This window comes from Rhineura floridana, chromosome 1, assembly GCF_030035675.1.
Source record: "Rhineura floridana isolate rRhiFlo1 chromosome 1, rRhiFlo1.hap2, whole genome shotgun sequence".
NCBI classification, from domain to species: Eukaryota; Metazoa; Chordata; class Lepidosauria; order Squamata; family Rhineuridae; genus Rhineura; species Rhineura floridana.
In genome coordinates this window covers 18,337,086-18,349,670 of record NC_084480.1, presented here as the reverse complement: position 1 = coordinate 18,349,670, position 12,585 = coordinate 18,337,086, and the positions used below count along the sequence as shown (strand labels likewise).

General features: G+C 45.1%; 1 protein-coding gene across 3 annotated transcripts in view; it reads right to left on the bottom strand.

Annotated features, from left to right (window-relative positions):
• Positions 1-12,585, bottom strand: part of DCC (DCC netrin 1 receptor) — an 882,319-nt gene that overhangs the window by 34,857 nt on the left and 834,877 nt on the right. For all 3 annotated transcript variants that reach the window (XM_061614640.1, XM_061614658.1, XM_061614668.1), the window contains one exon: positions 6,212-6,424. In XM_061614640.1, coding sequence (XP_061470624.1) covers positions 6,212-6,424 — 213 coding nt within the window. The remainder of the gene's footprint in view (positions 1-6,211; positions 6,425-12,585) is intronic.

Below are 12,585 nucleotides of genomic sequence, written 5' to 3'. Positions count from 1 at the left end.
AAAATCAATTTATTTATTTATTTATTTAATTACATTTCTAGACCGCCCTATAGCAAAAAGCTCTCAGGGCGGTGTACAACAAATAAAATCACAATTAAAATATGAGCAAGTGTGGAAAATATATATATATATATAGTACAATTATAAAACATTAATAAAATTGCCATTGAGATTTATAAATTAAGATCATATTAAGTTTAGAATATTAAATTTAAAATAATTTAGAAATTTACAAAATTTAAAAAGCCTGGGCGAAAAGGTAAGTTTTTACCTGGCGCCGAAAAGATAACAGAGAAGGCGCCAGGCGTATCTCGTCTGGGAGGGCATTCCATAGTTCGGGGGCCACCACCGAGAACGCCCTAGATCTAGTTGTTGATCTCCGGGCCTCTTTATGGGTTGGGACCCGGAGAAGGGCCTTCGACGTCGAGTGTAGTGAACGGGTAGGTACATAGCGAGAGAGGCGCTCCATCAGGTATTGCGGTCCGATACCGTTTAGGGCTTTATAGGTAAAAACCAACACTTTGAATCTGGCCCGGAAACATATCGGTAGCCAGTGCAGCTGCGCCAGGACAGGTGTTATATGGTCAAATTTCTTTGTCCCAGTGAGAACTCTGGCCGCAGCATTTTGCACTAGCTGAAGTTTCCAAACCGTCTTCATAGGTAGCCCCACGTAGAGTGCATTACAGTAGTCCAATCTAGAGGTTACCATAGCATGGATAACTGAGGCAAGATGCTCCTTGCTCAGATAGGGTCGTAGTTGGGCTACCAGCCGGAGCTGGTAGAATGCATTCCGTGCCACCGAGGCTACCTGAGCCTCAAGTGACAGGAGCGGATCTAATAAGACCCCCAAACTATGTACCTGTTCCTTTAGGGGGAGTGTAACCCCATCTAGGACAGGTCGAACGTCAACCATCTGGGCAGAGGGTCCTCCCACCAACAGCATCTCAGTCTTGTTAGGATTGAGTTTCAGTTTATTAGCTCTCATCCAGCCCATTATCGCGGCCAGGCAGCGGTCTAGTACATCAACAGCCTCACCTGACGAAGATGAAAAGGAGTAGTAGAACTGCGTATCATCAGCATATTGCTGGAAACGCACTCCAAAACTCCTGATGACCTCACCCAGCGGCTTCATATAGATATTAAAAAGCATGGGGGATAGAACTGAACCCTGCGGGACCCCATATTGGAGTACCCAGGGACTCGAGTAATGTTCCCTCAGCATCACCTTCTGGAGACGATTCCCGAGATAGGAGCAGAGCCACCGCCAAGCAGTGCCTCCCACTCCTAAATCCGTGTCGCTCCAGAAGGATACCATGGTCGATGGTATCAGACGCTGCTGAGAGATCAAGGAGAACCAACAGAGTTACACTCCCTCTGTCTTTCTCCCGACAGAGGTCATCATACAGGGCGACCAAGGCCGTTTCTGTACCAAACCCCGGCCGAAAGCCCGATTGAAATGGGTCTAGATAATCAGTTTCATCCAAGAGAGCCTGGAGTTGGCGAGCGACCACACGCTCTAGAACCTTGCCCAGGAATGGGACATTTGCTACTGGCCTATAGTTGTCCAAATTATCAGGGTCCAAGGAGGATTTTTTTAGGAGCGGTCTCACCACCGCCTGTTTCAGGCAGGGTGGGACCACTCCCTCTCGTAAAGAGGCATTAATCACCTCCTTGGCCCAGCCGGCTGTTCCATTCCTGCTAGCTTTTATTAGCCATGAGGGGCAAGGATCCAGAGCAGAAGTGGTCGCCCGCACCTGTCCAAGCACCTTGTCCACATCCTCGAGCTGTACCAACTGAAACTCATCCAATAAAACAGGACAAGACTGTGCTCTGGACACCTCATTAGGATCAACTGCTACAATAATGGAGTCAAGGTCCCGGCGGATGTTCATGATCTTATCACGAAAGTGTCGCGCAAACTCATTACAGCGGGCAATTGATGGTGTTATTGCGTCCTGGGGACCAGAGTGTAAAAGTCCCCGGACAACTTTATAAAGTTCCGCTGGGCGGTTAAGGGATGACTGAATAGAGACAGCAAAGTATTGCTTCTTTGCTGCTCTCACTGCCTTCACATAGAGTTTGGTAGAGAGCTTCACAAGTGCATGATTACAGCCGTCGGGAGTTCGCCTCCATTTGCACTCAAGCCGTCTCCTTTCTTGCTTCATCACTCTTAGCTCCGGAGTAAACCAGGGAGCCAATTGAGCTCTGCAACGGAGAGGGCGCACTGGGGCGATCGTGTCAACTGCCCGGGCCATTTCCGTATTCCACAGCATGGTCAGGGTTTCGACAGGACCATCAATTCTATCAGCCGGAAAATTCCCTAGAGCCATCAGAAAACCCTCAGGATTCATTAGTCTCCGGGGACGGACCATCTTAATTGGTCCTCCACCCTTGCAGAGGGGAGAAAACAGTGTGAGTCTAAACCTTAATAGGCGGTGATCTGACCATGACAAAGGAATAGATGAAAAATCCCTCACTCTCAGATCACCATCCCCTAATCCAGTGGCAAAAATCAAGTCCAGAGTGTGCCCCAACACATGTGTAGGGCCAGTAACAAATTGAGACAGCCCCATGGCTGTCATGGAGGTCATGAAGTCCTGAGCTGCTCCAGATAAAGCGGCCTCAGCATGAATGTTGAGATCCCCCAATACCAAAAGTTTGGGGGAACGCAACAATAGATCCGAGACCATCTCTGTCAGCTCAGTTAGGGAGGCTGTTGGGCAGCAGGGTGGACGGTACACCAACAGAATTCCCAGTCTGTCTCGCTGACCCAACGTTATGTGCAGACACTCTAGACCATTAGCCATCTGGATAGGGTGCCTAACAAGAGGGATGGAACTTCTATAGACCACAGCGATTCCCCCTCCCCGACCCTCGGATCTACCCAGATGCTGAACCGAATACCCAGGTGGGCACAACTGGGAGAGATTAATACCTCCCAGATCGCTCACCCAGGTCTCGGTAATACATGCCAGATCGGCCACCTCATCCACAATTAGGTCATGGATGAGGGAGGTTTTATTATTTACCGATCTGGCATTAAAAAGCAGCAACTGGAGATCCGAGGGTTGGCTGATAGAACTACCAGCAATCCTGTGGGTGTGAGGAGGACCGGAACACGTCACAGCCACCAGTTGTCTGGGGCGAGTTCCCCTTAACTGGCATGTCCTACTCACAGCGCCATACCTCCCATTACCCGTCACTACACTAATAGGGGCCCCCTTTGGTCCTCCCTCCCACAACACTGTCCTCTTGCCCAGGCACATAATAAAAATAAAATAAATAATAAAACTCATGGCACATACACACAATCACACACTCACTCATACAACCCACTCATACATTCAGACAACACAGCAGCATCCGAGGAGCTTCAGCAGCCGATAGTCCGTAGTAGCTGATGTAATGGGGCCCAAGAACGATGGACAGCAATGCCCCCAACCTGGTGACAGTGACAGCAGCAACGGTGGCATACACCTCAAAAGAGGCAGCAGCAGCACTTCAGTCTCGCATTCCAGGACAGCCCAACGCCAGCAACAGAAACGTCCACGCCCCGGGTAGTCAGCAACGGCCCAACCCGTCCCGCAACGCCACGGGAATTGGCTGCAGCAATGGCCACGTCCTAGTCGACGGCAGCGGCGACAGCCACAATTCAAAACCGCGGCGCCACAGTAATCAGGGCCGAAACGACGCCCGGGCTTGGGCTCAGTGCTTTAGTGTGAATTTTCCTAATATGCTCATGGTTGTACACAATTTTGCCTGACATACATCTTTGCAGAGCAATTTCCCCCAATATAATACATTTTTGTATATTGTTTTCACCAATATATGAATTTATATGTACATTTTAACTTAGTATCTGCAGTACTTGACTGGAGAACTTCACTGTGAAATTTGGAGAAGAGTGAAGTTCAAAGGAGGTTGCATTTCAGTTCCTGTATCGTTTTGTGAAGTGCGACTCGGGTAGATTCGCCTTTAAATGAAAACTGAATTTTAATTTCTCTCCAATCCTGAAAGGGGTGGTCCCTCTCTCCCTTCAGCTGTCACCACAGGGGCATCTACAGAACCATTTTGCCCTGTGGGGAACGGATAAGTATTTACAGCTTCTTCTAAACAAACAGTTGCCTTTTCCATTTAATGATAACATTTTTTTTTAAATGATGCTTATTGTCATCACCTTATTTAAACTGCTTTGGGAGGTCCACCTGAAAAGTGGCATATTAATACCTTAAATAAATAATAAATAACTATCCCACAGAAAATGCTTGTAAGGATATGGGGAGCAAGGCTGAATGCATCTCACCCAGTGGATTTCAAGATTTAGTGCTAGCATTAGTTAGGAAAAATACAACAACCAGAGTTCCCCCTTGATGTTCAAGGTTTTCAGACCTTCTGTTTGTTGTCAGAAGGGGATTATTTAGTACAGACAGCAGGTGTTTGAAGTAAAAAAATATGGTGTTTCAATTGTGTAATTCTTATCTGCCAGGGATTAAGCAAGCTTAAAATACTGAGCAGCTGGATGTAATTCGGATCCTTCAAACAATCTCCATTGTGCAGTACATGAACTGTAGGAAAACATTGTGTGATGGCATCTTTCACATCTATGAGATGGTTACCTCTGAGGGATACTAAGAAATTTCATAAGATCCATATGTAACTTGCCATTTTGAATCCTGTTGTCTGACTAACGAGTGATCACTCCACTGAATGTTTAGCCAGTGACAAGACAAATAGACTGTGTTAGATTCAGTTCTGGCCGATAGACCTGTCAAAAGCTGTTGTGAGAATGGAAACTCAGGGCATCCGTCCAAATGTCTAGGTCAATATTGGAATGGACAGATCAGTCAATTTCTGGTCCAAGTTTCCCCCAATCCCATTTTCTGAGTTTTTTAAAAAAACTATGCATGAAAATTTGCATATCAGTGTACATGTTTCCCCCTAAAATAGGCATTTGGGTACATATTTTCCCTAAAATACGTAATTTTATATGTGTTTTCCTCCTAAAAGTGAGTGGAGAACTGCATTGCAAAATCTGGACAAGTGCAGAGTCTGAACCATAACTGCATTCTGATCCACTTATTCGCCCAGAAAGTGGGAAATTAGGTCAGTGCATCAATGCCACACATTAGGAATAAGACATTATGGTGTATGTCATATTTACTCACGTTTCAAAACCTGTGACATGTAAAATAGATACATATCTTTGTTTTTGTTTTTTAATGTGGGTAGCCACAATCAGCTCCATCTCTGTACTGCACAACCTCATGGAGGGAATAGTAGATGCATATTTCCACTGTAGTTATTGTTATGGAAATAACACCCAAGAATAATAATGACTCCCTCTAATAAGGTCCCTGCTGCCAGGATGCAGACAGTGTGAAAATGGTTCAGGCCTGTCCTTGGTTACTCCACCATCTGATTCCGCAAGATGTGGCAAATAGTCTTGCACATGTGGTGGATGGGACTCTGCAGTCAAGGGTGGAGGGTTACTCTTATGAGGAGGTTCCTAGCAATGGGAGGCAGGGGCCATGACTTTGTGCTAATGCAATACACTCCAGCTATTAGTGTTGGTGCAAAACAGCAACATCAGCCTGTACTAGTGATGGAGGCCACAGTATAGTTGCAGCAGTTGTAACACAACATAGGGACCTCCCTTATACTGAGCCACACCTTTGCTCCATCTAGCTCAGTACTGTCTACACTGGCTGGTAGTAGCTTGCCAGAATCATAACAAATCATAACAAAATAACACATAATAACAACAACACCGGGGGTGGCCATTAGGAGATCTGGAACAAAAGGATTACCTCTATCCTGATGACATCAGCTCTATTTCTCTGTAACACCTGAATCAGTAGAGGCCATGCATGTCCTAAACCAGTGCATGGATGCACTTATGGATTCGATGAAGGATAACAAAATGTGATAAGACCTATGGTTCCCAAGTTTGAGTATTGGGTTGTGTACGTGCCCTGGATGGAATTGCACTGCCTCTGAAAGAGTACATGTGTAGTTTGAGAGTGTTCCTAGATCCATCACTTTCAAAAGAGGCCTAGGTAACCTCAATGGCTCACAGTGCTTATTACCAACTTTGGCCATACATGGAGATGCGAGGGATTGAATCTGGAACCTTCTGAATGAAGAACAGATGCTCTACCACTGAGCTATGACTTTTCATTCTGTTGTGGGCACTAATTTTCAGGTCACTTACCTGTTTGAGATAAAAGCGGTGTATAAGGGACTTTCGGTTCTATTGCACTCATTGGTGGAGGTAGCAAGGGGTTGGCAAAACTGCGGAGAGGATGTGTAGGCCGTACACATGCTGTGGGAATTGTCCTGCTTGGGGCATCTTCATTGCTGGAGTGTTCGGTCTGTGACTGCGGTAACATGGATGTCTGCTGCGGGGCTGGTCCTTCGGTCACTGCTACAAGAGGTAAGAGGAAAGATGTAACCAGCTTGAACTCCCATTTGAATTGCAAGGTCATGTATTAATCATAAATACTGTTAATCCTTCACCATCACCACCACTCCCCACTGGGTCTGCTCCTGTTCCTGTCTTTGTAGGGAGCTGGATATCCTTCTTAGGAATAAAACACTTGTCATTATCTTGGGTGGGATGTGTGGCAGATGGATTGATCTCTGTGCCCACAGATACAAGTTGCACTCCCTGCATGAGCCTTACAAGTGGGGATTGGAGAAGATTTTGCTCCATGTTCCAGCAATGCCCCTAAGCCCCCTTGGAGACTAAGGAAAGTCTTGTCTCCATAGCAGTGAATGACAGCCATTCTTTTATCGATAAACAAGTAGAAAGCTGAGGTGGAAGTGAAACCTACTAACACTCCTTGGTGAAAGGCAGGTTTTGCCCCTTCTTTGGATTTCAGCCTGGAAGAAATGAGTCTTCAAGCCATATTTGAAGGCCTGTATTGCTATAGTTCCATAAGAATGGAGTTCCTCACCACAAAGAAGGCCCTATCGCTTATGTCCACCAACTCTAATTGATCATACTTGTGGGCACTCAAGGACAGCCTCTGTAGTGGAGAAGAGCCTTGCTGGATTAGATGGCCCATCTAGTCCAGCATTCTGTTCTCAACAAGGCCTACCCACTAGCAGGACTTGACTGCAACAGCCTTCCCCTCACTTGCAATGCCTAGCAACTGGTAGCTACAGGCATACTTCCTCTGACAGTGGAGATACAACATCGCCATCATGGCTAGAAGCCATTGATAGCCTTATTCTCCATGAATTGCCTGAGCCTCTTTTAATGCCACCCAAGTTGGTGGCCACCACTACTCTTGTAGTAGCAAATTCCAAAGTTTAACTCTGTGCTATATGAAGAAATCAGAGCTTGGACAAGTTACTTTTTTGAACTACAGCTCCCATCAGCCCTAGCCATCATGGCCACTGGATTCGGCTGATGGGAGTTGTAGTTCAAAAAAAGTAACTTTTCCAAGCTCTGGAAGAAATACCTTCTTCTGCCTGTCTTGAATCTTCCAATATTCATTTCCATTGGAAGGACCCCAGTTCTAGTGTTATGAGAGTGGGAGAAAAACTTGGGCAGTAAGACCTGCAACAGCAGTTGGAACGTTCAGGAGGCTGGAGGAGAGGACCTATAATAATAATAATAATAATAAATAATAAATTTTATTTTTGAGTCGCCTATCTGTCCGGGTTAGCGGACACTCTAGACGACTTACAATATCATAAAAACACAATATACATTAGCAACAGTCACAATTAATTTAAAATCAACTTCAGTTAATACAACAGAGAAACTAATCCACCTCTTTCTTATAGGCCTGCCTGAAAAGCCAGGTCTTTAAGGCTCGGCGAAAGCCTATTAAGGAGGGAGCATGTTGAAGATCAAGGGGAAGAGAGTTCCAGAGGGTGGGGGCCAAAACCGAGAAAGCCCTCTCTCTGGTCCGCACCAGCCTAGCTGTTTTGACCGGTGGGACCGAGAGAAGGTCCTGTGAGGCTGACCTACCATCATTGCCCTCCCCAACATTTCCCTTTTGCTGCTATTAGTCTTCTCTGGAGGAAAGAAGAGGGAGCTGCCTGTACGTCATCTAGCCTGGTGGATCCCTCCCCTCTGGACTCTATCTAAGCCAGCCTGCAGAGGGTCCTTAGCGTACAGCAAGACAAGCACCTGAAGCTCTATTGTCCGTTAGTTTTCTTTTTTGCTTTGAACATGGGTATTTAAGTTTAGACTAATTATTTTGTAATATCAAATTTATTCTGTGTTTGCAACTATTTGAATTTATTGTTAGGCTCTGTCGACTGACTTCTCTCCCCTGTCCCACTGCTTTGTATTCTGATATTTTGAATGTTTGTTGTAAGGCCCTTTGGCACAGCTCAGTGTGAAAAGGCAGCATATGTAAATAAACTTAATCTGTCTGATCTTAATAAATGAGCAGCATCGTAGAATTCATTGAGAGCCACTGAGAACTGAGGCAGCTAGCGAAGTTCTTTCATCTCATGGGGTTCCATCCAACAAAGATGTCCCTTTAGTGCAAGGATTTTCATTTGTGCAACAGGACTTCCTTTCCCTGCATTGCCCCCATCTTTCCTCCATATCTGCTTCCAGAGGGTTGTGGGAAAGAGTTGAAATGTGAAGCCAATCAAATATTGTACAAATAACTTTATGAGTCAGTTCAGGGCTCTTGGGCCAGATGTGTGAGGTTTTTTTTCCCCTTGAAAGTTCTCTAAAAATCAAAACCGATAATCAATTTCTGAACTGAACTGAGAGGAATATTCCCATGGCTAGCATTAATCCCTATCTATCTGCATACCCATGTTACCATGTATTGGCTGGAGTCAGATGGAGCAATATTTCTGAAGTTTGTGTAGGGATTTGTGGGAGCACATATGAACTTTACTGCTTCACTTTTGACTCTGATTTCAGCATTTGTAAAAATCAACGAAAGATTAAGGACAACAGCCATGAGTAAGGAAGGTGCTAACGCAAATTGCTGCAGACTGGATCCTTTGTGTAGAATCCTATGACATAATGACAACCGCACCTTCTGACAAAGACAGTAGACAAAGGGGTTGCTTAATTAATTTCTGTTTAAACCAAATGCCATTTTTTTGCTTGAGACGGCTGTAATATTGCCAGAAACGTCGCTTTCTGCTTTATTCTCCGTCATCGAGTGTCATTTTTTTGTGTGATTTGAATATGCTAGTTCAAACCTTCACATTTAAATTGAGGCTCTCCTATTGTCTGGAGTCTTGCTTATAGAAGAGGATTAACAATAAACAGCCGGTGCTTTTTCAGTCCCCTATAGTATGCTCGATGCCAAAAACAGAGACGTGAACCCAGTTGACACCTCCACCCTAGACACAAAATCAATGGGCTGTATTACCTTACAATAACTATATTCACTTTTATTTATTTCAATAATTTATATAACACTGAATTACAGTCATCTCTAAGCAATGTGCAAGAAACTCAATACCATGAAAATAAAAACCAGTTAAGATTAAAAATCAGAATTCTGTTAAAACACTTGCTGGAATAAAAAAAAGAGTCTTCAGTAGGTGCTGGATGTTCAACAGGGAGGGGGTTCTCTGACCTCAGCTGGAAGGGAATTCCATAAAATTGAGCCCACAATAATGAATGCACAGCGCCTGGAGGATATGAACCATACATCTGAGCCATGCGGGACCACTAGCAGTGACCTCAGAGTTTGGGAAGAGATATAGGGGATCAGGCAGCCCTTGAAGTATACATGGTTGTTCCTTATATACATCCAAGGCTGACCTCAGCTCTCAGAACTCTTGGGCAATCCAGGGCCACGGCATTCTGGCAGGGCCTGGGTAATAGGCAGCAATGATCCACCATTTAAAATGTCCCATAATGTCCCACAGCACCTAACATAGCATTACTCTGGGCTATTGTGTGGAATTTAAAATTTAAAATAGGAAGGGGCTTTGTAGAGAGTCTTCTCAAGCCTGAAACTGGCCCTGGATAGACCTCTTATATATCAGCAGCCGACAGGTTTACTAGCAGTAGTTGCAATTACAAAAGAAACAAACAAAAACGATTGCTAAAGTCCATGCTCTCACAGGCCTGCAGTAGTCATCACTGGATCACCGCTATCACATCTGAGGATGGATGTAAAAGTTAAAGACCAAAATGAAAATGAAAGCTAATCCAACAGGAAACAGTTGTTGTACACAACGTAATTCCCATTTTCCTCCTCCTTCTCTAGCCATTTATTTTGTACCCAGGCTAGTAATTACAGGCTGATTATTACAGCTCAGGGCAACATAATGAGCGTAGCCTGAACTGCTCTGCCAACAAGAGCCAGCCGTAACTTCAGCGGGCCACCTGGAGAGGAGTGAGAGTTCGGCTCAATTTTCATGTCCATTTGTTGCTTGGTTACAAGTCTGGCAAGGGTAAGAACAATGTTAAATTATTGCTCCCTTACATTTATCCACATCCATGAGTGTTTCATTTGCCCAAAGAGGATAAAGTTAAATGCAGTCAGACTGTACCTGAAGTACCGGCACAGTAGGAAGGCAAGGGCCAGATAATGAGCCATTGCTTCAAACTGAAAAACCACTGCATATAGCAGGGCTGTTACAAAAAAAAATGCCACACCTTTTGTTACAGACAGTACAGTGATACAAAACAGAAAATAATAATAAAAAAGTGTTATGTATAGTTATAATATGACAGAACTGGGCAGAATGAATTTTGATCTGTTCCATAAATAATTTAAAATAAAATCTGAACGATTGATGCAAACACTGGAACATTGGCAGTGCCTCTAGATCTTGCCATAGACCTGAAAGTGTCTCTCATTACATATCAGACAGGCACCTTCACGGTTGTCTTTCTGGCACCTGCTAAAGGTGTTCCTCTTTCAACAAGCCTTCTAAATGGAGATTTTTATCCAGGCTGGTATCTGTATTGGATATGGATTGATTTTATGTACAGTATGTGCTGTGTGTGCATGTGTGCTTCTTTAAAATTGTTTTTATGTATGCTATTGGGTTTTTTTTGTGTATATATGTTTGTGTGTATAATGGTTTTATATATGTATTTACTGTAAATTGCATTGGGATGCCTCACAGGAAGCAAATGATCAATCAATCAATCATATCCAGTCATGTGCCAGGACTTGTGCCATTATCAATCTGGCCAGTCCCAACATCTCCACATATTCACACCAGGGATAGGGAACCTGTAGTCCTACAGCCCCCATCATACCTGCTCATTGGCCATGGTGGCTGGAGCTGTTGGAACTTGGAGTCCAACAAAATCTGGAAGGCACAGGTTCTCTGTCCCTGATGTATGTGATACTTACTAGAGGCAACAGCCAGCGGAGAAGACTCAATTTTTGGCAGCAGAGGTGAAGGCTTCATGAAAGCCTTATGTATCTTGGACATTCCTGCACGATGGGAATTAGGGGATCTGTAGATCTCCATGAAATGACTATTGTTGTTGTTGTTGTTATAGGCAGTTAAAGAGAAAAGCACAAAAGCAGGATTACAGCTGAACATCAAGAAGACTAAAGTAATCTCAACAGAAGATGTTGGGGGCACTGCTTGGCAGTGGCTCTGCTCCTACTTAGCGGATCGTCGCCAGAAGGTAGTGCTTGGGGAACATTGCTCGACACCCTGGACTCTCCATTGTGGAGTCCCTCAGGGGTCGGTCTTGTCCCCCATGCTCTTTAACATCTACATGCAGCCTCTGGGTGCAGTCATCAGGAGTTTTGGAGTGCGTTGCCATCAGTACGCTGATGACACACAACTCTACTTCTCCTTTTCACCTTCTTCAGGTGAGGCTGTTGATGTGCTGAACCGTTGCCTAACCGCGATAATGGACTGGATGAGAGCTAATAAACTGAAACTTAATCCAGACAAGACTGAGACACTGTTGGTGAGCTCTCTCCCTGCCCAGATGGTGGATGTTCATCCTGTTCTAGATGGGGTTACACTCCCCTTGAAGGAACAGGTTCGTAGCTTGGGGGTCCTTTTTGACCCTTCCTTGTCGCTTGAGGCTCAAGTGGCCTCGGTGGCACGGAATGCGTTTTACCATTTTCGCTTAGTAGCCCAACTACGCCCCTATCTGGACAGTGACGATCTCGCCTCAGTTGTTCACGCTCTGGTAACCTCTAGACTGGACTACTGTAACGCGCTCTACGTAGGGCTGCCCTTGAAGACCGTTCGGAAACTTCAGCTAGTGCAAAATGCGGCAGCCAGGTTGTTAACGAGGACCCGCTGGTCTGCGCATATAACACCTGTCCTGGCCCACCTGCACTGGCTGCCTATTTGTTTCCGAGCCAGATTCAAGGTGCTGGTTTTGACCTATAAAGCCTTACACGGTGTGGGACCACAATACCTTGTGGAACGCCTCTCCCGCTATGAACCTACCCGTTCACTTCGTTCAATATCCAAGGCCCTCCTCCGGGTACCAACTCATCAGGATGCCCGGAGGATTGTTATTAGATCTAGGGCCTTTTCTGTAGTGGCCCCCGAACTGTGGAACAGCCTACCTGTGGAGATACGCCTGGCGCCTTCGGTACTTTCTTTTAGGCGCCAGGTTAAGACCTGGCTATACTCCCAGGCATTTTAATGTTC